This window comes from Eleutherodactylus coqui, chromosome 2 (assembly GCF_035609145.1).
Source record: "Eleutherodactylus coqui strain aEleCoq1 chromosome 2, aEleCoq1.hap1, whole genome shotgun sequence".
NCBI classification, from domain to species: domain Eukaryota; kingdom Metazoa; phylum Chordata; class Amphibia; order Anura; family Eleutherodactylidae; genus Eleutherodactylus; species Eleutherodactylus coqui.
Window position 1 is genome coordinate 52,126,295 of NC_089838.1, and position 22,946 is coordinate 52,149,240.

Sequence of the window (22,946 nt, forward strand, 5' to 3'; positions counted from 1 at the left end):
ACTAACATGGCAGCCATTATGGTGAGGGGCAAGCGCTTCCCGGGGGCTAATCCTCTTAAAAAGGGCAGATCCTGGGACAATGGGCAGATAACAGGTGAAATGGAGCACGGCAAAGCCCGTTAAGCCCACTGTCTGCAGATCATGGGGTGCAGCACACTTCATTAAGGATGCCATCGTCTCTGCTGAGATGCGAAGCCTTGTTAATAAATATATTGAAAGAAGAGCTCATGGAGGGCTCAATAATGGGCTCCTCGGGGCGGAAGATGGAGGGGTTGCAGCGCCAGAGAGGGGTGATCCGATGCATTAATAAAAAAATGAGTCACCGGGTCATACAAGCATCTTTGGTGAGTGCAGCCTGCAATGTAAAGTATGGAGGTTCCCATTCTATTGATGACAATATCTGGCTGTTGTGGCACTACAACTCCCAGCAGCTCCTAGATGTAAGCAGCGACCGCAAGTAGAGAAAGTTGCTAAATTTATTATATGGGCGTTCTCAATGAAAAACAAATTCGCAGACGAAAACATCAATTTACAATTGCGATCATGGAAAATGCTGACGGCGCTTCGAGAGGCCGTGGAAATGAGGTAGTGTGACGCTGCTGCGGCTTTGGTACAGTGTCTACTGGGGACACACAGGGTTTACTATGCAATCCCCAGTAATGAGTGGGTTAATTTTAAATGAGGGGGTAGCAAGTTCCTTTCTTCTAGGTTGAGGGGGAGGAACAGGAGGGGGTTGCTTTTTGGGAATGTCAAGAGGAAGAGACCATCCAAGATGCTCTGAGATGACGCCAAGGGACACAAGTTTGTGACCGGCTTGTCAGTAGTGCCGCCAGCACGAGCTTCACCTCACACTGAGATGGGAGAGATCTGAGAACGCTCCCCTCTGGAGGGGTGCAGGCGAGCCCCCGATGCAAACAATATCCCATGTATGCACCATTGTTTTCTGCTGTGCAAATTAAAGAGACGACATCATCGGTGCGGCCAGAACTAACATACGGCATGTACCACTGTGAATGCGGGGGAGGACCCTGCACCGGAAAACTCACAGGAACTGCTGTAGAATATGGCAGTCCTCAAGTGCCCCCCACCTGCAGGTCAGGATTTAAGGATATCCTATAGAGAGAACACCTGTGCAATCCTAACAACATTGGATGTCGCTGCGCTCCTCCAATCAACATTTTACCCAGAATCCCACAGGTGACTGGATACACGTTGAACTCTACATCAGAAGTTAAGGAAAAACTTTGCAACTACCTTGCTTTACAGCTTTTGCAGCAGTTCTTATCTATTATTTTCCTCTACTCACATACTAAGCTGCCTTTCACAGTCCTGCTGGTTGCAGATAACAGTATCTTCCACCTCTAAGGATAATGCACTGCTCTCTAGCTTTAGACCTGAATGGAGAAGAATAATCCCATAACTCACTGGTGAAGGATAGAAAATGCCTGTATAGCGAGCGTTGGCCGTCTCCACATACGGCCGGGGCTCCTCCGGTCTGACTGTCGCTCGGCAACAAAATATTTGGGCGTCTGCGATCTGTCTTGCATTGGAAGGAATGTGCCGGGAGCCATGACGGGCAGAAGTAAATGGCTTCTTAATTACATGATAAGGACAATGGGCAACACTTAACATCACACCCCTGAGAGTCCAAGATAAGAGAAGGGCACAGGCAAGCACGACCCATCATACCACCATGGCCACTAAGGCTACAACGGCATCTGTGTTGTGTAATATGACATGGCAGCGGGCTATAGGGGCCGAGAAAAGCCAAAACATGGGGTCCTTGTGTACCTACTCTTACCCGAACTGCTATGATGCCACCACCTGGCACTGCCATCTTTATGGCACTAAGATCCAAGCCAGAAGCCTTCTGCAACTTTTAACTGACTTTATGCTTCAACTCAGTACCGATTTCCAATACCTCTGCTTGCGGTCAGTGAATGAGAACACCCCTGCTTGCAGACCTCTCCTGATACAATGCATCAGTCACCAGCTACCGAGTCCATCTCACATCAGTGGGTTCGTTACAATGTACTTGCTTACAACACTGAGGAGAGAACCGGCCGGGAAAGGGTTACTGAGGGCTCCGCTTGTAAATGACCCCGGTGACAATGCTTCAATAGGCCGCAGTTATGTGGTTCCCATAGATGGCCCAGGTGCTGCGTCCTCCGCATTCCTCCAATTACATGCTCTGCGAGTTCCTCCAATATCAACAACAAAAAGGGGAGGGGGGTGATAAAGAGCCCCCAGAAAAGCCGGATTAAATCCTGATTAACCCTTTCACCTTTCGCTTTCAGCTCACAGAGGGTGATGAGAACAAAGCGTCACTTTCATGACGTAATTGCACATTGGGGGGTGATAAGGATTTTTTGGGGGACGGGATTGGATTCACCCATCTCCTACTCCATGGAATTTTCAAAGTTCATTCATTGGAGATGTTCCTCGGAGGGTGGGGGTGGGGGCATGGGGGTGTTGTAGGAAAAATCATACAGATATACTGCCATTGTTTTGGGGGTTTAGGTTTATGGCTTTCACTATTTGGTAAAATAACCTGCCAGCGATCTTATCTGATCGGCACGATTACTGCGGCACCAAGTTTATAGAGATGGTTTTGGTTTTTACACTACATAATAAAAACACATTTTTAAAAGAAAACAACTGACTGCATCGCTGCGTTCGAAGACCAAGAACATTTATATTTTCCCGGAACGGAGCTCTGTGAGGGTTTGATTTTTGCAGGAAGAGTTGTAGTTTTTATTGGCACCAGTTACAGCTACATGTGACTTTTGGATTGCTTCTTATTATGTTTTTTTGGAGGCGAAGAAAAGAAAAATAGCAATTATAGTGTTACTTTTTTCAATCATTTCTCACCATTTGAGATAAATAGCACAATATTCTCATTGTTTGGGTCGTTACGAACACGGTAATACATGTCATGTGCTGTGTTTTTTGTTTTTTTTAATTGCAGGTATTTTATCCATTTAAAAAGGCTGTTTTGTGGGGAAAAGGAAGTATTTTTTTTTTACTTTTGTTTTTAAATAAACTTTATTGGACTTTTTTGACACTATTTTTTTTTTTTTAATTCGTTTTATTTATTAATGATAAGCAGTCTGCGAGACACATAATAGAAAAGGTTTGTACAGTACAAATGAACGTAGATAGAAACATATTCGTGCTTTCAAAGGTTAACATCGAGCTTGTTACTGTGTCTTCCAAACTATCCTTCTGTAACTTTTATTAACAATAAACATTTTCGAACTTTTATAAACAATAAGTTAAGCTTTGCTCTTCCTTCTTGGGTCTTAGTGGTTACAGGTCTTCCAGGCACTTGTCAGTGGGGGGGGGGGGATATTAGGGGGTGGGGAGGGGGGGGGGGGAGGGGATTATCGTGTATTGGGTTTAAATTTCAGTTGGTACTCAGGGTAGAGTAAGAATTTAGCCAGGCTCCCCATACTTTTTGGAATTTAGCCGGGCATCCTCTGTGTTGGTATATGATTTTTTCATACGAGGTTACAGTGTTCACGCTCCGAATCCAATGTAGGATCGAAGGGGGCTCTGTTGCCATCCATTTCATAGCTATTTCTTTGCGAGCCAGGAATAGTATCTTCTGTAAAAAGACCCGAGTATGGAATGGCCACTCGTCCTCCTCCAGTAAACCAAACAGCGCCACCTTGGGGTCTAGTTCAATGGATAATGGGGGTTGTAACAGCGAGTTTACAAGATTTATTACTTCTGACCAGAACTCCCCAACATGCCGACACCTCCAGATCAAGTGCCAGAAGTCCGCCCTTGGTTGGCGGCATCTCTGGCATGAATCCGAGGTCGTATTGCGCATTTTGTGTAGTCGATTGGGAGTGAGGTAGGCTTGGTGTATGATGTATAGCTGGATTAGCTTGTTATTTACAGCTGGTGATACTGACAGGTGGGATTCAGAAATATCCTGCCATTCCTCAGGTGTAAGGGAAGCAATGGCAAGTTTCCATTTATCATATGCTGGGGGGGGTTTAGGATCTATTTTGGCTGAGAGGAGGTGTGTGTATAGAGCTGATATTAGGCCTTTGGGTCCTTGGGATTTAAGAATTCCTATTGTGGGAAATTTGGATATGCGGGCCGAAGGGGGGGGGGGGAAATTGGGAGTTTAGTGCATGTCTTAACTGAAAGAATCTGAACAGTTGGAGGCGTGGGGCCTGTAGTCTCTCTCGCAGTTGTGTAAAAGTGGGGAGGATTCCGTCTATATATATATCTTTTATTGCTTGTACTCCTTGGGCGATCCAGTATTGTGGGTCTGGGACGGTCTGTAGTGCGGTAAGACCAGGATTGTTCCAGAGAGGGAGCTCTGGTATTACATTCTGGTAACTCTGCAGAGTCTTTATTTCCTTCCAAACGCTAAGAGCCAGTTTATGGAGTGGGATTAGTTCGGTGGCTTTGGTACATTCTGGGAATTCTAAGAAGTTCAGGAGATTTTGTCCTGTTACTTGTTTAGCTAGTTGTTTGTCTGCTATGGGTAGTTCTTTCCCCAAGACCCAAGCTCTGATGTTTCGTAGTTGTCCTGCCAGGTAGTAAAGCCGGAGGTCCGGTAGGGCCATTCCGGCTTGCTCTTTGGGTCTTTGTAGGATTGATAGACTCAGCTTAGAGCGGGAGGAATTCCAGATAAATGTTATCATTAGGGAATTTAGGGACTTAAAGAGGCGCTTGGGGACATTCACTGGCATGTGCTGTAGTATGTATAGGCATTTGGGTTGGACGACCATTTTGATGAGATTTATGCGTCCGGCTACAGATAATGGTAGTTTAGCCCATCGCTTTAGTTTGTGTTTTATATTTTCTAAGAGTGGGTTTATGTTATCTGCTATTGCATTATTATGGTCATATGACATGATCATTCCCAAATATTTGAATGTTGAGACTGGTTTTAGTCCGTATCTTGCGACGCAGGGGTCATTTTTTGGGTTGGTCTCTGTATAGAGGATTGTTGACTTGGACCAATTAACATGTAGTCCGGAAAAGTGGGAGAATCTGTCTATGTGTGTCATGGCTTGGGCAAAGGAGTCTGATGGGTTCGATAAGAATAGGATTGTATCATCTGCATACAGTCCCAGTTTGCTTTCGAGGTCTGACCATTTAATGCCGGTTACACTAGGGGCACTTCTTAGTCGGATCGCCAGTGCTTCTATGGCTATGGCGAACAAGGCCGGGGATAGAGGGCATCCCTGACGGGTGCCTCTTGCCAGGTGGAAATCCGCCGAAGGGACACCATTAACGACCACATTTGCAGTCGGGGATTTGTATATAGTTTTAACCCATTGTTGAAACTTGGGTCCGAAACCGAAACGGATCAAACAGGCCTCCAGAAAGGCCCATTCCACAGAGTCAAAGGCTTTTGCCATGTCGAGTGAGACCAGAGCCCAGGGCATGTTATATTGTTTACCTAGCTGGATAGCTGTTTGGACTCTGCGGATGTTAATAGTTGTAGACTTCCCGGGCATGAAGCCCGTTTGGTCGGGGTGAATTATGGATAGTATCACCTGGTTCAGCCTAGTGGCCAGAATTTTCGTTAGGATTTTGTAATCCACATTCACCAGTGATATGGGTCGATAAGATCCACAATCTGTGGGATCTTTCCCAGGTTTCAGGATGACTACTATGGATGCTTTATAGAATGAGGCTGGGAGTGTTTTGTCTAGTTGCGCTTGAGTTAGCACCTCAAGAAGCTGTGGGCCTAGTTGCTCATGGTATTTGCGATATATCTCTATGGGAAGACCATCGGGTCCTGGTGATTTGTTAAGGGCCATATCTTGGGTTATTAGCTGGATCTCTTCCAGAGTGAAGGGGGCTTCCAGGAGATTGACCTGCTCTTCAGAGAGGGTAGGGAAGTCTAGATCGTTCAGATAAGCCAAGACATCTGTTACCGTGTTATTAGAGGTGGAGGTGTATAAGTGAGCATAGAATTCTTTAAAGCAATTGGTGATAGATAAGGCGTCAATGAACTCTGTTCCTTGCTGGTTTTTGATCTTAAGGATCGTGTTTGTTTGGTTTTCCCTCTTGATGAGGTTAGCGAGTAGGTGGCTGGATTGGTTCCCTAACTCAAAGTAATGTTGTTTGGAGAAAAATAGTTGACGTTTAGCTTTGGCGTGTATTTGGTGCTTATAGAGTCGGGATAGGCTGAGCCAGGCTACTTTGTTGGCGTCTGTGGGGGCTGATATATATGCTTTCTCAGCCTCTAGGGTTTGGTTTTCCATCTCCCTGTCGGCCTGGGATGTCGTTTTTTTTATATGTGAGATAGCTGATTTGAGGAATCCTCTGATATAGGCCTTGAGCGTGTCCCATTTCAGGGCGGGGTGGGTGTTGTCCTTGTGGGCGTCTAGGAATAAGGAGATGTGGAAGGGCATCTGGTCGTCCGGTCCAATAAGTTTGAGCCAGAATGGGTGTAGTTTCCATGTGGGCCTTATTTTAATTTGTGGGAATTTTAGGGTTAGCAGTATGGGGCTGTGGTCTGATATGCCTCTCGGACAGTGTGTTATACTTGCGAGATGTATTGCCAGTTCTATGGAACTAAATATGTAGTCAATTCTTGTCAGTGCGTTGTATCCCGGTGAGTGGCAAGTGTATTCTTGTGTCTCGGGGTGACGTAGTCGCCAGAGGTCGACCCATCCGACGCTTTCGATTAATTGTCTCAAAGGGGAGTTTGAGGTGGGGGTGGGATTAGAGGATGTGTAGAATTTGTCTTTGATAGGGTCCATTATCATATTAAAATCCCCTAGACACATCACCTCCGCTGATGGATAGTGATGTGCAAACGCAATAGCAGCCTGCAAGATATGGAGATTATTGTGGGGCGGATTGTATATGGATAAGATGACATATGGTTTGGAGTCTATTTCTCCGTATATAAATATGTACCTTCCTTCAGGGTCCCTGCGGGTGGTGATTGGGTTCCAGCGCACTGATTTGTGAATTAGCACCGAGACGCCCCTAGAGGAGGAGGTGTGAAAGGAATGGGAAGTCCACTGGATCCATGGTTTTGACATGGTGTCTGCTTTGTCTTTGACAAGGTGGGTCTCTTGTAAGCTAATGATGTGTGGGTTTAGTTGTTTGATATACGCAAATACCGTCCTTCGTTTGAGTGCTGTGCCAAGCCCTCGGACGTTCCAGCTAAGACATTTTAGGGACGCCATTGTTTACATAGGCGTAAGATTTAGTCTTTTGTCTGTGATCTTGGGATGGGGGGGGGGGTTGGTATTAATGTGTGTAAAGGGGGGAATTGTGTTAGCGCCTGTTTGTGGAAGACATTGTTGAAGAGCAAAAACATAACAATTCAAAACATTGAACATTGACATCTCACTAAAATTATACCGCGGATATCAAAGAAACCAGCAAAACAGAGAGGTTGGGGAGAGGGTGAGGAAGGGGGGGAGAGGGTAAGGAAGGGGGGGAAGAGGGGAAGGAGGGGGAGAATAAGAAAAAGGAAAAAGACAAAAAAGAAAACAAGAAAACAATTTAGCTACAATCTAATTAGAGGTAGCAGCTGTTCTGTCTTTTTTAGGGGAAGACTTCTGTTGGCCTTTTTTTAGAGGCTTGCGGCTGACCGCTGGGCTCCAACCATAACTTTAGCGGTGTCCCGATCGTGTTGCACACAGTCTATGCGTCAAAGGAATGTTGGGCGTTTAGGTCACAACAAGATTTAAAGTCCCATTAGCTAGTGTTGTGGGGACGTTCATCCTTTTGGTGTTTCAGGGTGCATATCTAGCCACTCCAAGGCCTCTGTGGGAGATTGGAGGAAGATCGCCCTTCCCTGGGCTACGATTCGTAGGCGGGCGGGGTATGCCATTGAGTAGGGAATCTGTCTCTCTTTGAATTTTCGCTTCGCCTCTGTAAAGGTAGCTCTTTGTTTTTGTAGCTCAGCAGAAAAGTCAGGAAATATAGAAATCGTTGCGTTGTTATATTTCAGCGGGCCTTTAATTCTGGCTTGGCGTAGTGCAGCGTCTCGGTCTCTGCAATTTAGGATCCTTATTAGAAAGGGGCGCGGGGGGGCACCCGGCTGTGGCGGTTTTGCAGGGACTCTATGGGCTCTTTCTACTGTAAAGTTGGTAGAGAAGGTGTCGTCTCCTAGTAGCGTTTTTAGCCAAGTTTCGGCGAATGTTTCTATATGGGAACCCTCTGATTTTTCAGGTAAGCCTATTATGCGTAAGTTGTTACGACGCGAGCGGTTCTCCAGATCGTCTGTTTTGGATTGGCAGAATTCTATCGCTCTTGTTGCCTTTTTGACCGCCGTAGTTAATGGACGCAGTGAGTCTTCTGCATTGGAGACACGCTCTTCCATTTCCCGCATTCTATCGCGCATATTGTGTAAGTCTTGTCGTAGCAGGGAGACGTCAGATTTAATCTCTTCAATTTTATTAGTAAGAGAAGATTTACAGGTGTTGATTGCGTCTAGGAGTTGGCGCATGGTAGGTTCTGCGCTTTGCCCTGCTTCGGTTTCAGGCTCTTTCGCCTGTGTGGGTCGTGTTGCACGCGGGGTGTGATCAGGGGTTTCAGAGCGAGAAAATTCCTTTAGTTTTTCGGTGGCATAGCCACCTTTCGCGCGTGTACTCATGTTAGAATTCGTTGGGTTGGTGTGGCGGGTTATGCGAATTGTCGTTATAGTATAGACTATGTCAGTATTTGCTTGTAGAGATCAGGGGTCTCTATCTTTGCGTTACCGTGGGCAACCGCACAAAGAGTATTCAGTTGGCTAAATCCTGATAGCGCCTAATTGATTCTAGCCTAGGTCTGGTCGCGGTGGAAGAGGGTGGGGGAGTTGCGCCAATCAGATATGGCGGTCGCCGACCGCAGGATATTACAGTCTACAGGAAATAGAGTATTCCGGTTGTGTTATAGTCCGCCTGGACTGTGTTAGCGTTTGTGAGGAGTCTATTCAGTCCTGAATGTTGTCCCCCAGCCCCCTGTGAGCAACTTACAGTTTTTGTTGCCGGCTCCGCAGGTCCGGTCCCGGAAATGGGTTTTTCTTCAGGGGTTAATCCTCAGGTGGTGTGGTTCGGTGGAGCGGACCGGAACCACGTTGAGCCGCAGAAGCCGATCAGGCTGGGATCGCCGGGTCCGCCGCCACCGGCGCCGGGAGGAAGGAGCGCCGCTTTAAATTTGTGGTGCCTGGATTAAGTCGGCGTGCGGCAGAGGCGTTATAGTGTAGTGGCTCCGGCGAGGTACGGACCCCGGCGGGCCCCGCGGCAGCAGCACGGACACAAGGGACGTCCCCTGTCACTTTCCAAGGAGGCGGTCACCCTACGGCGGCTCGGTCCCCCCTCGGGAGCGATCAGAGGTAGGTGCTCAGCAGCGGGGAGCAGGCGGCGAGTCACGATCTCCGCGGCCGGCCGCGGGCAGGTGATGTCGGGACGGTCGGCGCCGGCAGCTCCTCTATGTCTCCTGCGGCTTTAGTCCGGGACCAGATGCGGCGCGAGCGGAGCGCCTCGCTCCTCCAGGTAAGCCTCGTCTGTTGCGGCGGGGGGGGGGGTTGCCCTCACCCGGCCCGTGATGCACGCCGATCTCCGCAGCCCGGGAACAGCGCAGAGGGGCTCCGGTGAAATTGGAGCGGTGCGGCCGGTTCCGAGCGCCAGCGGGGTCTCCTGCCGGGTGGTAGGTGAGGAGAGGTGGTCCGTTGGGGCTCCGGGTCAGTCAGGCGGCAGGTTAGGATAATAAGGATGGCTGCAGACGAAGCGCGGGAAAACTTGGCGGGGTGCTGGTGCCGTCTCCCACTCGCGGCTCTGTTGCAGGAGTTAGAGGGCTGCCATCGTTCTCAAACTCGGTCCAGATTGTCTCCGAGGGTCAGGGAGCCCGTTGGTACCGTTTGGGTTGCTCAGGTACTGGTCAGGCCAGGATTTTGGACGGATTTTGCTATCCCCTCTGGGGAGCACCTCTTAGTTGCGACCTTCCATGCTGGTCGCAGGCCACGCCCCCCGACACTATTTTTTTAGTCCGTGAAAAGAACTTGACGATGTGATCGTTCGATCGCTATTAAAGTACACTGCATTACTTATTTAGTTCATTCTACCCAGCGCATAACAACAACTTATTAGACCCTGCAATAGGCTGAGTTCCAGCTGCCAAGGAAACCCATTGTGCTGCACCCATCAATGGGTGACAGAAAGAGCCCCCCCCTCCTTTCATCTACTTACATGCTACAGTTGCTATTGATTGTGCCATGTAAGGTGTTAAAATGACAGAATCTGAGGTTTCTCCTCTCCTAACACTTAAGAGCAGGAGCCTGGCTGTCAGTAGTCCGTCAAGCCACCATCTTAAAAAGACCTATGTGAAGGTTTAAAGCCCACGATAAGGCCAGTAAAAAGGCATATTGTGGTCACAAAGGGGTTAACTAACTTGCATTTACCTGCACCCGACGATGGCGCTCTGTAGTCCTGACCCAGTACAGTACTAAAAAGGCCAACGGGGCACAGCTGCAGGCATGTAGTAAAGGTTTGGGGGCAACATGCAAGCTGTTAGTGCTGTCCAACGTCTACATACTACAGGAGGATGAGACCTTTACATTGAGAAGCTCTATCTTCATCCGCTTAGTTGGGCGACTCTCGGACACATAATGGATCAGCTCTCCATGTGGTTCTGTGATGTACGGCTTCTTTCAGTTTGTTTAGTCACGTTTGTTGTGCTGGCTTTGATAGTATGACGCTGGCGCTATCTTTAGCGCCAGGTCTTTTACCGCTGGCCACTCCGAGCATTATCAAGGTTTCTATTGAATTAGCTTGTGTCTTCTGACCAAAGTACGAGAGTCTCCGTTCCGGAATTTTGCCCTCCAATGAAAACTTTGGTTTAATGGGGTCTAGGACTGTGTTAGGGATCTTGGCAGTCCAAGGAATTTGTAAGAGTTTCCTCCAGCACCAAAGTTCAAAGGCATGAATCTTCCTCCAGTCTCTTTTGTCCAGTGTCCAACCGTAAGTTGTGGTTGGGAAGATGATTGTGTTGACTATCTACCATTTCCTTGCAATGCTTTTCTTTGGCGATCCAGACTGCAGCATTGTGGTTCCTGTAGAACGTCTATATAAGTTGCCCCATGACTCCCACTTGTCTCAGGCCACAGCTTGACGTGTTCAATGCCATTGATAGAGCACAAGTACCTCCTTTCGGGATTCCCGGCTCTTTCCATAATCAAATTAAGAAGCAACATATACAAAAATCACAAAGATACAATGGTGACAGATATCTGCAGGGATGAGGTGCAAGGCGTAATGTCACCTCCAGTCAAGAAACCATACATAGCTAGCTAACTGCATTATGGGTGGGAGAGGAGAAGCACAGCAGGCACATGCCAGGGACAGAAGAGGGTGAAGGGCATCGGTTCCATGCAGACAGACCAGACAAAGACATGCAGGACATCCAGGATGAAGCCGTAGCGGGTTCTCACCGTTCTGAACAAAATGGCTGACCTAATCATCTCATTGGTTATGCCCAAATACCCTCCTCATCATCCTATTGGTTGAGATGGTGAGGATAGAAGAGGCATCAGAGAGCAGCGTGAGGGATAAAACAAAGAGCTGGTTAGTGACTGCAGCAGGAACAGTTAATCATCTACACATCATCCAATCTGCTCTGACAGATCTAATTGTATACATACAGCAGCCCATGTGACCTGTGGCCCTACGGGATTATCTACACTGACCAATTCAATCTGATTGGTTGCAGGAGTGGCTGAATATATTCCAAATACTTAACTGCAAACTTCTGGAAGGACGGGAGCTGCGTGAGAACTTTGCCCCCAGCAGTCACATGCTGCTGCACAAGTTGCAGGATGCCGCCATACTGCGTCACATTCACTGAGCGTTACTACAGGACAATCAAAGGGCTATGGATGCCCATGTGTGTATAGGGGGTACCAATAAGGATATTTACAGTGACACAGGACCAACCTACCTGATCGGGGGAGGGCTTGTGGTTAGTTTGGTTGGACTGGGCAGATGTCTTCAGGTGATCGGCTTCGTAGTTGTCTGCCATCAGCTTCATCCTGTTCTGCGTCTGTGAGCACAAAGAGAAAAAGACACTAAACACACGGCGGATAGCCGCTCCTTAGCAACCACCAATATGGCTGCAGTTACGGTTGTTACCCAGACTTTCAAAGCGAAGATCTGCTATTCAGGAGTCGGGGAAAGTTGGATAGCAACTCCAGCAAGAGTGGAACAGGCTCCATATCTGCCATCACTCAACTAATACTGATACAGGACTTCATTTTGCCTACTGCTCAAGAGGCCCGGGTGTAGCAGATCCCTACAGGAAGGGTTAACAGCGCAGGCTCTCAGCGGAACATCTTAATCTACAATACCCCCTCAAAATACTCTAAAGGGGTCACCCAGCCGCAGCAAGTACAAGGGTTAACAGCTGAATACATACATGGAACATCACAGCAAAACACGCACAGATGTGCCGCCTGCAGGGGGGCTGCTGACACAGGAGGCGACCCCGGGGGGCAGCAAAAATATTACTCAAGGTACAAACTATTTCACCTACGGCTTGGAAGTCACGGTCAAGATGCTTCACAATGGCCTGAAGACCCAAGAAGAGCAGCAGCTGCTGAGTGTTCATGTGCCCGCGGGGAAGGGTAGACACCAACTAATGGTAAATGGGCACCAGAGACAAACACAGAGGGTACATGGGGCGCTACAGGAAAGAAAAAAGGGCATGAGGGCGCTACAGTAGAGAAGTGAAAATTCTGTCTATGAGATACGCCACAGGTCCAATCACCGGGGAAGCTAGAATATATACTGTGCAGAATAGTGAGTGCAGCTCTGGAGTATAATACAGGATGTAACTCGGCATAAGTAATGTGTGTGCACAGTGACTCCACCAGCAGAATAGTGACTGCAGCTCTGGAGAATAATACAGGATGTAACTCGGCATAAGTAATGTGTGTGCACAGTGACTCCACCAGCAGAATAGTGACTGCAGCTCTGGAGAATAATACAGGATGTAACTCAGGATCAGTACAGGATAAGTAATGTATATACAGTGACTCCACCAGCAGAATAGTGAGTGCAGCTCTGGAGTATAATACAGGCCATGTAATGTGATGGACACTATATAATGGGTTTCAGGTGTCACATATGCTTGTAGATATTTAGATATGTTAGTAGTTCACATTTAACAACATCTGTGACTTGTAGTTCCACTAGTACAGAGGCACAGTATCCTTTCCGGTATCGCCATGGTTCGGGCTATACCCGCGTCCTTTCCGGTATCGCCATGGTTCGGGCTATACCCGCGTCCTTTCCGGTATCGCCATGGTTCAGGCTATACCCGCGTTTTTTCCGGTATCGCCATGGTTCGGGCTATACCCGCGTCCTTTCCGGTATCGCCATGGTTCGGGGTATACCCGTCCTTTCTGGTATTTCTATGGCTTGGGGTATACAGGTCCGCCATCTCTGTGAACGTTTGTTTGCTTTTCCTACAGTGAGAAATCGCTGCTATTCTGGGGGAGAGGTCAGATGACAAGCAAAAAACAGCGTGATTGATGGAGAGCGAGACCCCTGGGAGGCGCTGCAGGTAGTGGCAGACGATGTCCCCCTCACTCCTGTGTCGTTGCACTGTGGGTTCTTGCCAGATTATTTATTCTGTTTATCGTCTGGATGGAAGAATCTCAGACTGACTCTTCTTGGACAGCGGAGTCCCTGCGGGCCGAGGAGCTGACTATTACATTTGAGAGTGACACTTAGGACCCTAGATAAGCTGGGGGCTTGGGCAGAAAAATGGCAAATGAAGTTCAATGTTGATAAATGTAAGGTTATGCACATGGGCAGCAAAAATGGATGTTACCAATATTCACTTAATGGGGTACCGCTAGGGAAAAGTGATATGGAAAAAGACCTGGGGGTACTAGTGGACTATAGACTAAACTGGAGTAACCAATGCCAGTCAGCTGCTGCAAAGGCAAATAAAGTTTTGGGATGCATTAAAAGAGGTATAGGGGCAAAGGACGAGAACATTATCCTTCCATTATATAAGGCACTTGTCAGGCCTCACATGGAATACTGCGCACAGTTCTGGTCACCGGTGCTCAGGAGGGATGTTACGGTATTGGAGGGGGTTCAAAGAAGGGCAACTAAACTAATACATGGAATGACTGGACTGGAATACCCAGAGAGGCTATCAAAATTGGGACTATTTACTCTAGAAAAAAGAAGGTTAAGAGGCGACCAAATAACCATGTATAAGTACATGAGGGGACAATACAAGGATCTCTCCCAGGATCTGTTTATACCCAGGACTGCAACGGTAACAAGAGGGCATCCGCTACGTTTAGAGGAAAGCAGGTTTTATCACCAACATAGAAAGGGATTCTTTACTGTTAGAGCAGCTAGACTGTGGAACTCTCTGCCTGAGGACGTAGTGATGGCAAAATCCTTAGAGGAGTTTAAAAGGGGACTTGATGTCTTTTGTAGAGCGGAAGGATATTATAAGCTATAAATCTAAGATTATTTGTTAATCCGGGTATACAGGCAGGTAGGAACTATTAGGGGTTGATCCAGGGAACAGTCTGATTGCCATTAGGGAGTCGGGAAGGAATTTTTTCCCCAAAAGGGCTATTGGCTTCTGCTCTTGGTTTTTTTTTGCCTTCCTCTGGATCAACAAAACAGGAGGCTAGACAGGCTGGACTAGATGGACATTGTCTTCATTCAGCCTTACGAACTATGCTACTATGTTACTATGTTAGTTAAAGGAGCCAAGAAGTGAAAAAGCCAGAGCCTCCTATTCAGCAGATTCTGCTTCTGGGAGAGCTGGGTGACCGGCGACAGAGCCCCTCCCCCGCTACGTGTGCCGGTAGGACTCAAAGCAGCGGAAATCATCCAGATCCGTACTTGGCAAGACAGCGGCTCAGAAAAGGGGGGCCGGACAGCAGGTGACAAGAGGCTTGAGGGGTAGGGGGGTTGGGTCTGTTGAAGACAATGTCATGAGGAAGAGGACAAACGTGTAACATCTGCACCAAAATCGGAGGCAAGAAGAGTGGGGGGGGGGGGGGGGGGGGAGGCGGCGCTGCCCAGCCGAGTGACAGCTATCTAGAAATGGGTCAATTGTGATAGATCGGAGCAGCCGACCCATGTTACACAGGAGTCTGTGGGGGACTAAAAATCTGAGCACCCCAGCCACATAGCTCCGCAACAGCTCCTCACATCCACTTAAAAGCAGACAAGATGGCGGGGGAAGGGTGAAATATTAGCTACATGCGCGTCCATCACTGATATGATTCATCTGGAATTCGCGGCAGGAAAATGTGAATCCTTCCAGGGTTGGCGGCGTCTGACAGGGTGTGATAGAAAGCAGTCGCAGCAGGCGTCCACTCACCCCTCTCCAGAGACCACAAATGGTCCAGCCCATGTGGCGGTATGGTGACACAATGTTGGCTCATGCAGAATATACCATATGCAAGGGAAAGCCGCGATTGTGGTGGTGGGCTTGGGACGGTCGCAGTAGGGTGGTCAATCTCTGGATGTACCACAGGTTGGTGGGAAGTGCTTGCTTTCTGTATATACACGATATATGGAGATATTTGCCTCCGGAGTATAAGGGGCTGCGAACGGCTGGGAGTGTTTCCATCTGATGTCATCCCCGCGTCTGGGAGGGTCTAACATCACTGTCATCCCCACATCTGGGAGGGTCTCAAATCCCTGTCATCCCCTAGTAAAACTGCTTGTCAGGGTCCTGATTAATAGACAGTCTCCCTGTCAGTAAAGGGTTTGTGGAGGGGACTGCTAATGTGTGAAGAGTCAGCTCTGCTGCCTAATGACCAGTCCCCCTCACAAAGTTCTGCTTCAACTCTTCACCATTTTCAAAATCTCTGCTTGCTGTCAGTGGATGGGAACAATTTTATTCACATCCAGACATATTTCACACAGCTGAGGGTTTGTAACAGCTGCATCCAACCCCATGGGAGATCAACCCATTAGATTCACCAATCTCTCTCCTGTTCCAATTGTTTGTTACAATGCATCAGTTTACAGTCCGGGCCGTTTACCTATCAGAGGACTGGATGCACTGTAACAAACCCTCAGCTATGTAAAGTATTAGAACTGTGCAGGTTTTCACACTTTTGATGTCAACAAGAACTTTCCAGTTTACTTACAGCAAGCAGAGATCTTGGAAAACAATAAACAAAGTCTATGCCAGGAAACTCTTAAGGGGATCGGTGACCAGGAGGCGTCTACTTTAGATCAGGGCAGCCGTGACTTCACAAATACATAGTAACATAGTTCGTAAGGCCGAATGAAGACAATGTCCATTTAGTCCAGCCTTCTATCCTCCTGTGTTGATCCAGAGGAAGGCAAAAAACCCCAAGGGCAGAAGCCAGATAGCCCTTTTGGGGAAAAAATTCCTTCCCGACTCCCTAATGGCAATCAGACTGTTCCCTGGATCAACCCCTAATAGTTCCTACCTGCCTGTATACCCGGATTAACAATTAACCTAAGATTTATATCCTATAATATCCTTCCTCTCCAGAAAGACATCTAGTCCCCTTTTAAACTCCTCTATGGATTTTGCCATCACCACTTCCTCCGGCAGAGAGTTCCACAGTCTAACTGCTCTTACAGTAAAGAATCCCCTTCTATGTTGGTGATGAAACCTACTTTCCTCTAATCGTAACAGATGTCCCCTCTTTACCCTCGCAGTCCTGGGTGTAAACAGATCATGGGAGAGATCCTTGTATTGTCCCCTTATGTACTTATACATGGTTATTTGGTCGCCCCTTAGCCGTCTTTTTTCTAGAGTAAATAGTCCCAATTTGGATAGCCTCTCTGGGTATTCCAGTCCCGTCATTCCATGTATTAGTTTAGTTGCCCTTCTTTGAACCCCCTCCAGCACTGTAACATCTTTCCTGAGCACCGGTGACCAGAACTGTGCGCAGTATTCCATGTGGGGCCTGACAAGTGCCTTATATAGTGGGAGGATAATGTTCTCATCCTTCGCCCCTATACCTCTTTTAATACACCCCAAGACTTTATTTGCCTTTGCAGCAGCTGACTGGCATTGGTTACTCCAGTTTAGTCTACTATCCACTAATACCCCCAGGTCCTTTTCCATATCACTTTTTCCTAGCGTTAAATGCCTTCGCTGACTGCAGAACACGTGGTTCTTAACATGTGTCACGCTCTAATCACATCCAAAGCTGCATCCACAATTCTCCAACTTGACCTACAAAGTCTCTGCAGTCATTGATGTGACCGACAGCCCAGCTCTGTGTCACCATCACCTTAGGTCCCACAATGCATCGCTCTTTGGAAACCAGCAGAGCTGTGAACGCAGCTCTAGATGTGACTGGAGTACTAAAGCAATCCATGTAATGCTGATAGAAGTGGATGTTGTACATGAAGAAGCGTCTCACCTGCTGCTTCAGCTGCTGCACCAGCCGATCCTTCTCCCTCTTCAGCGAGGCCACTTCCTCTTGCGTCTTCTTTTTACGGGACGAGGATAATTCGAGCAGCGCGATGTTTGCGTCTTTCTCGCTAATGGCGGCGAGTAGCGCTTCCTGCCTGTAGGGAGGAAATAGAGCAATCAGGTCAGAAAATGAAACATGCCATCAAACAGCGCCCCCTGTGGCCACATTATCATAAAACGCAGACCCTGCTCCTCAAAGCACGACACTGTCGCACCAACATTCTGCTCACTAGCACCCTCCAATGCGCACACTCCTCTTCTGCAACGCTCTTTACTGCTGTGGGGTTATGAACGCTGCTGCTCTCCGGCATGCGGTTACATGTACTTTTGGGAGGTCTGTACGCCACCAGGACCCCCCACAGCCCGGTAGTAAATTACAGGGTCCAGCAGGTAATTACCACCCTGTACCAGCAAGACCTCTCTGTAAAGGCCCATTTACACAAAGCGATGATCGTTGCGTCTGAACGTGCGGCCATCGTGCACTGCTCGTTGATCGCTAAATTCAAGCCAGCCTAAAAATCATCCTGTGGTCTTATCAGGACCGCACACTGAGTTCTCCGCGGGTAGTGCTGATAGTATTGTTTCAGCTACTTCACCTGCCAGAGAGCAATGGAGCTGAATGCAGATAAGAGTCCTCGGGCTATTAACTGCATTCAGCTAAAGGCTTCATTTGCACGCTAATAAGCTATTAAGTAGGCATATATCTATATTACACTCAAGTTCGGCACTATAAATCACTGGAGCAGGGGGAACACCAGATGGTCAAACTGAATTTGTCACTGTAGGGTTCAGAACTAAAATATAACTTTTATTGAATCTTTATAAAAAAGAACTTGATGAACAAGTCTCAAATAGGACACACATATAGCTAAAAGAGAGTACTCCTTAAACAAAATTCCCAGAGATGACGGAATGGCCGTATTTCGGGATAGAGAATTTAAAACTATACAGCTTTAAAAGGAGTAGACCATAGAAGGTTCAAAACAATCAGTGATTTGCTACAGAATTATGTAGTGTAGCTATAACCTTTTACTCAAAGGGTCAAACTAGCTAGTACGTTCAGAAGTTTCTCAGAACACCAACAACCTCGAGAAGTCTCCGTAGCCCTCTAATCGAGGGGTTAACTCGGTGATTGAAGTTCCAAAAATTCTGAACCCACACGTTACCCCAGCCTAGTTTAGTGCACAGGGGTATACATAAATCCCTCTAAATTGCACTCCAATAGAGACTTCAGGGTAGTCTCAGCAGAAAAAAGAAGATCCACTCCTCCCAGATCTAGTCCACTATATATAGATAACTTCCCATGTGGCTATATCTGATGGAGAATAGACCATTGATAACTTAGAAAAAATTCCTCTGTGGTAGGCTGGCGGCTACCTTCTCTCGTTCTTATTGCTTTCTAGGGGGGAATCTCTCTCATTAACCCTTTGAATGCTAGCATCGTCTACCTCTCCTTTACCTTTACAACTTCCGCTACAATCTAATTTTTGTCGAGCAGTTTAAGGACGTTGTTTACTGACTTTTTGACGTCCAGATATGGAATTTGGTTCCTGATGACGCTACTCTAACTGTAGCAGAAACGCGTCGAACCGCGTAATTTTTCTTAAGAAGTGACGTTCTAAGACTATTCCATATAATTGATGGATTATCTTTCCTCTCCTTATTTTGGATTGGAAGTAATCAATTTTGGAATTTTTTCTAAGTTATCAATGGTCTATTCTCCATCAGATATAGCCACATGGGAAGTTATCTATATATAGTGGACTAGATCTGGGAGGAGTGGATCTTCTCTTTTCTGCTGAGATTACCCTGAAGTCTCTATTGGAGTGCAATTTAGAGGGATTTATGTATACCCCTGTGCACTAAACTAGGCTGGGGTAACGTGTGAAGTTCCAAAAATTCTGAACCCAATCACCGAGTTAACCCCTCGATTAGAGGGCTACGGAGACTTCTCGAGGTTGTTGGTGTTCTGAGAAACTTCTGAACGTACTAGCTAGTTTGACCCTTTGAGTAAAAGGTTATAGCTACACTACATAATTCTGTAGCAAATCACTGATTGTTTTGAACTTTCTATGGTCTACTCCTTTTAAAGCTGTATAGTTTTAAATTCTCTATCCCGAAATACGGCCATTCCGTCATCTCTGGGAATTTTGTTTAAGGAGTACTCTCTTTTAGCTATATGTGTGTCCTATTTGAGACTTGTTGATCAAGTTCTTTTTTATAAAGATTCAATAAAAGTCAAGTTCGGCACTATGGAGCAATTCCAGCAACCTCATTGCTGATTCACAATTCCAGCAACCTCAGTGGTTGTTTGGCTTGTCTGATTCAACCTCATTGGTTGTTTGGGTTCCCTGATCCAACCTGATTGGTTGTTAGTGCCGAACTTGAGTGTAATATAGATATATGCATTAAGTAGCTGAGTAGCTACCTAATAGTTTATGCAAAATGATCACTCAAAGCGGTCAATCAATCTGTCGTTTGAACGATTATCGCTCCGTGTAAATGGGCCTTTACTCCTGGGTGCCCCCACTTCCCAGCAGCACCCCGTCCCCTACATTCCAGATGCAGCACTGTAATCCTCGGCCCCAGCTGACTGACCCCTACAGGCGGGTCACTGTCTGCAGCATCACATGGCAGCTTCAGCCACGGGAGATGTTGAGACACTGACAATTAGAAAGACTGGCACAGCAGCGGCCCACCAGGGAGAAGCGGCGCTCCTCCACCCATGTGGAAATCTGTCCGCTATGGTGACTGACCAGCAGGGGGTACTCAGCTTTCCCAGCACCCTGAGCAGATACTGAGATCGCTCTTCCCACCGTATGATCTTGTGACGGGAGGGAACAGTGGGCTCCATCTATCCTGGGGTCCGGAGCCCCACCTGAAGCTTATTTAGCAACGCCCCTCCTGCTGGAGCCCAGCCAGATGTCTGAGGAACACACTTGTGGGGGAAGGCGCACGCAGAGGGTTGCCCCAAGATCCCACCCCCCTAAGTCCCGATACACGGGGCGTCACCCAGCTTTCCTTGAAGCAGACTTGATGCAAAGATTTATAAGTGAGACGCTCCCGTCGGCGGTTTTGCTGGGACTAGTAGTGCAGTTGCTCAAGAGCATTTTTCATATTTGCACCTGGCAAGCACATCGGCACTAGGACCCAGCTCTCTTTATATGGGCCTCTATATGGGTGAAGTTTTGCACTTAACCCTCCGACTCCTAGCTGCGAGGGGTTATTGGCGTCTGGAGGCGGTGTTACCCCCAGTCTGATGGTTTCTAATACCTACAACCTGCACCCCACCCTCCCCCATTTCTTTCAAGCCTGCACAATAGGTCCTTTGTGAGGGGGCGCAGGATTAAGGATTGTGTTTTCTATTATTGTGCCGCTGATTAATCCTGACCTGGTGTCACTTTCCTCCCTGGGATGGGGGGCCGTGGGGGGCCCTGGCTCCAGCTTCCTCACCGCTGCCAAACTCTTTTCACGCCTCATTTGCCACGTAAGCGATTACATTTTAAACTGATGGGAGGTTTCTACCTCCTCGAGGGTCACATAAAGAGAATCGCTCTTTGTGCTCGAGGAATGCGCGGCTAGCGAATAGCGGCGCCCGGGAGGTGCTGCGGCCACTAATGGGAGCGTCTACATGGGGACGGATAGGACAGGTGTGACAATATTACAGATGTTACTCTACAGCGGCTGACCCATGAGTTACATCCTGTATTATACTCCAGAGCTGCACTCATAGTTCTGCTGGATCAAAAGCCGAAATCTCCTCAATGACTCCACCAGCAGAATAGTGAGTGCAGCGCTGGAGTATAATACTAGATGTAACTCAGGATCAGTGCAAGATAAGTAAGGTATGCACACAGTGACTCCACCAGCAGAATAGTGAGTGCAGCTCTGGAGTATAATACAGGATGTAACTTTGGGAGAAGTACAGGCTAAGTAATGTATGTACACAGTGACTCCACCAGCACAATAGTGAGTGCAGCTCTGGAGTATAATACAGGATGTAACTCAGGATCAGTACAGGATAATGTACGTACACAGTTATTCCACCAGCAGAAAAGTGAGTGCAGCTCTGGAGTATAAATATAGGATGTAACTTGGGAGCAGTACAGGATAAGTAATGTACATACACAGTGACTCCACCAGCAGAGCAGAATAGAAAGTACAGCTCTGGAGTATAATACAGGATCTAGACAATGTTGGGATCAGTAGTCCAAGCTGGGGTTACTTCACCAACAAGCATGGTGTACCCCTTTAAAGGAGCAAGGAACTTACAGTTCCTCCTGGAAGGTCCCTGCTGACCAAACTGCTGCGGATCATAAGGACGCAGCAGTTCTTCCTCCTGGGGTCGGAGGTCGATGCTTCACGGAGGATATTACAAGGGAAGAAATGGATTTTGCAATTCCAGTAGATTTCAAACACGAGGGGGGAATTCACTTAAGGACTGTTAATTAGCAGGTTGCAAACTTCTGTCAGGCGTAGTTGGTATTATCTTACGGTTCCCCCACGAGATGATGAAGGGGAGATACCACACAATGACAAAAAGCGTCTTAAAGGGCCAGTAAAAAAACTTATGAAGCTTGATCGGTGCATGCGGATAAGTTCTACATCTTTAGACTGTATTCCAATATATCAAGATCTCTGCGTGCTGGTAGTGAATAAACATTCATTACTAAGATCCAGAGGCTGGAGCCATGAACAGGACTTACCTTAGAGCAGTGGTCCCCAACCTTTTTGGCACCAGGGACCGGCTTTAAGCAAAACCATTTTTACAAGGCCCGGCAGGGTTGGGCGGGACATGGGCGGGGCTTTGGTTATATGGGCCGGGTTATGAAGGGAGTTGGAGTTTAGTGCATTCTTATTTAATTATGACATTTAGAATGTCCTGGCAGTACACACATAGGGCAGTATATAATCTATCCCCCCCCCCCCAGCACACACATAGGGCAGCATATAATTTATCTCCCCCCACCTCCAGTAATAGACAGCCCCCACCTCTCAGTAATTAGCAGCCCCTCCCCCTGAAATAAGTAGCCCCCGCCCCCAGTAATAAGCAGCCCCCCCCCCAGTAATAGGCAGCCCCTTCCCCTGTAATAAGCAGCCCTTTTCCCTGTAATAAGCAGCCCTTTCCCCTGTAATAAGCAGCCCCTCCCCCTGTAATAAGTAGCACCCACCCCCTCCAGTAATAACCAGCCCCCCCAGTAATAGGCAACCCCTTCCCCTGTAATAAGTAGCCCCCTCCAGTAATAAGCAGGTCCCCTACCAGTAATAGACAGCCCCTTCCCCTGTAATAAGTAGCCTTCCCCCCCAGTAATAACCAGCCCCCCCCCCGTAATAGGCAGCACCCCCAGTAATAGGCAGCCCCTTCCCCTGTAATAAGTACCCCCCCCAGTAATAACCAGCCCCCCCCAGTAATAGGCAGCCCCTTCCCCTCTAATAAGTAGCCCCCACCCCCCAGTAAGCAACCCCCCAGTTATAAGCAAGCCCCCCCCAGTAATAGGCAGCCACCCCCCCCGTAATAAGTA

At 47.7% G+C, this 22,946-nt stretch overlaps 1 protein-coding gene across 11 annotated transcripts in view; it reads right to left on the minus strand.

Annotated features, from left to right (window-relative positions):
* ERC1 (ELKS/RAB6-interacting/CAST family member 1) overlaps nt 1-22,946 on the minus strand; it is a 96,183-nt gene that overhangs the window by 5,048 nt on the left and 68,189 nt on the right. For 8 of the 11 annotated variants that reach the window (XM_066590951.1, XM_066590950.1, XM_066590949.1 and 5 more), the window contains 2 exons: nt 17,372-17,519; nt 11,917-12,018 (listed from right to left, as the gene is read on the minus strand). In XM_066590951.1, the coding sequence (XP_066447048.1) occupies nt 11,917-12,018; nt 17,372-17,519 (250 nt within the window). Of the gene's footprint in view, nt 1-11,410; nt 11,476-11,916; nt 12,019-17,371; nt 17,520-22,946 lie in introns of all 11 variants that reach the window. The other 3 variants (XM_066590956.1, XM_066590954.1, XM_066590952.1) reach the window with 1 other exon arrangement.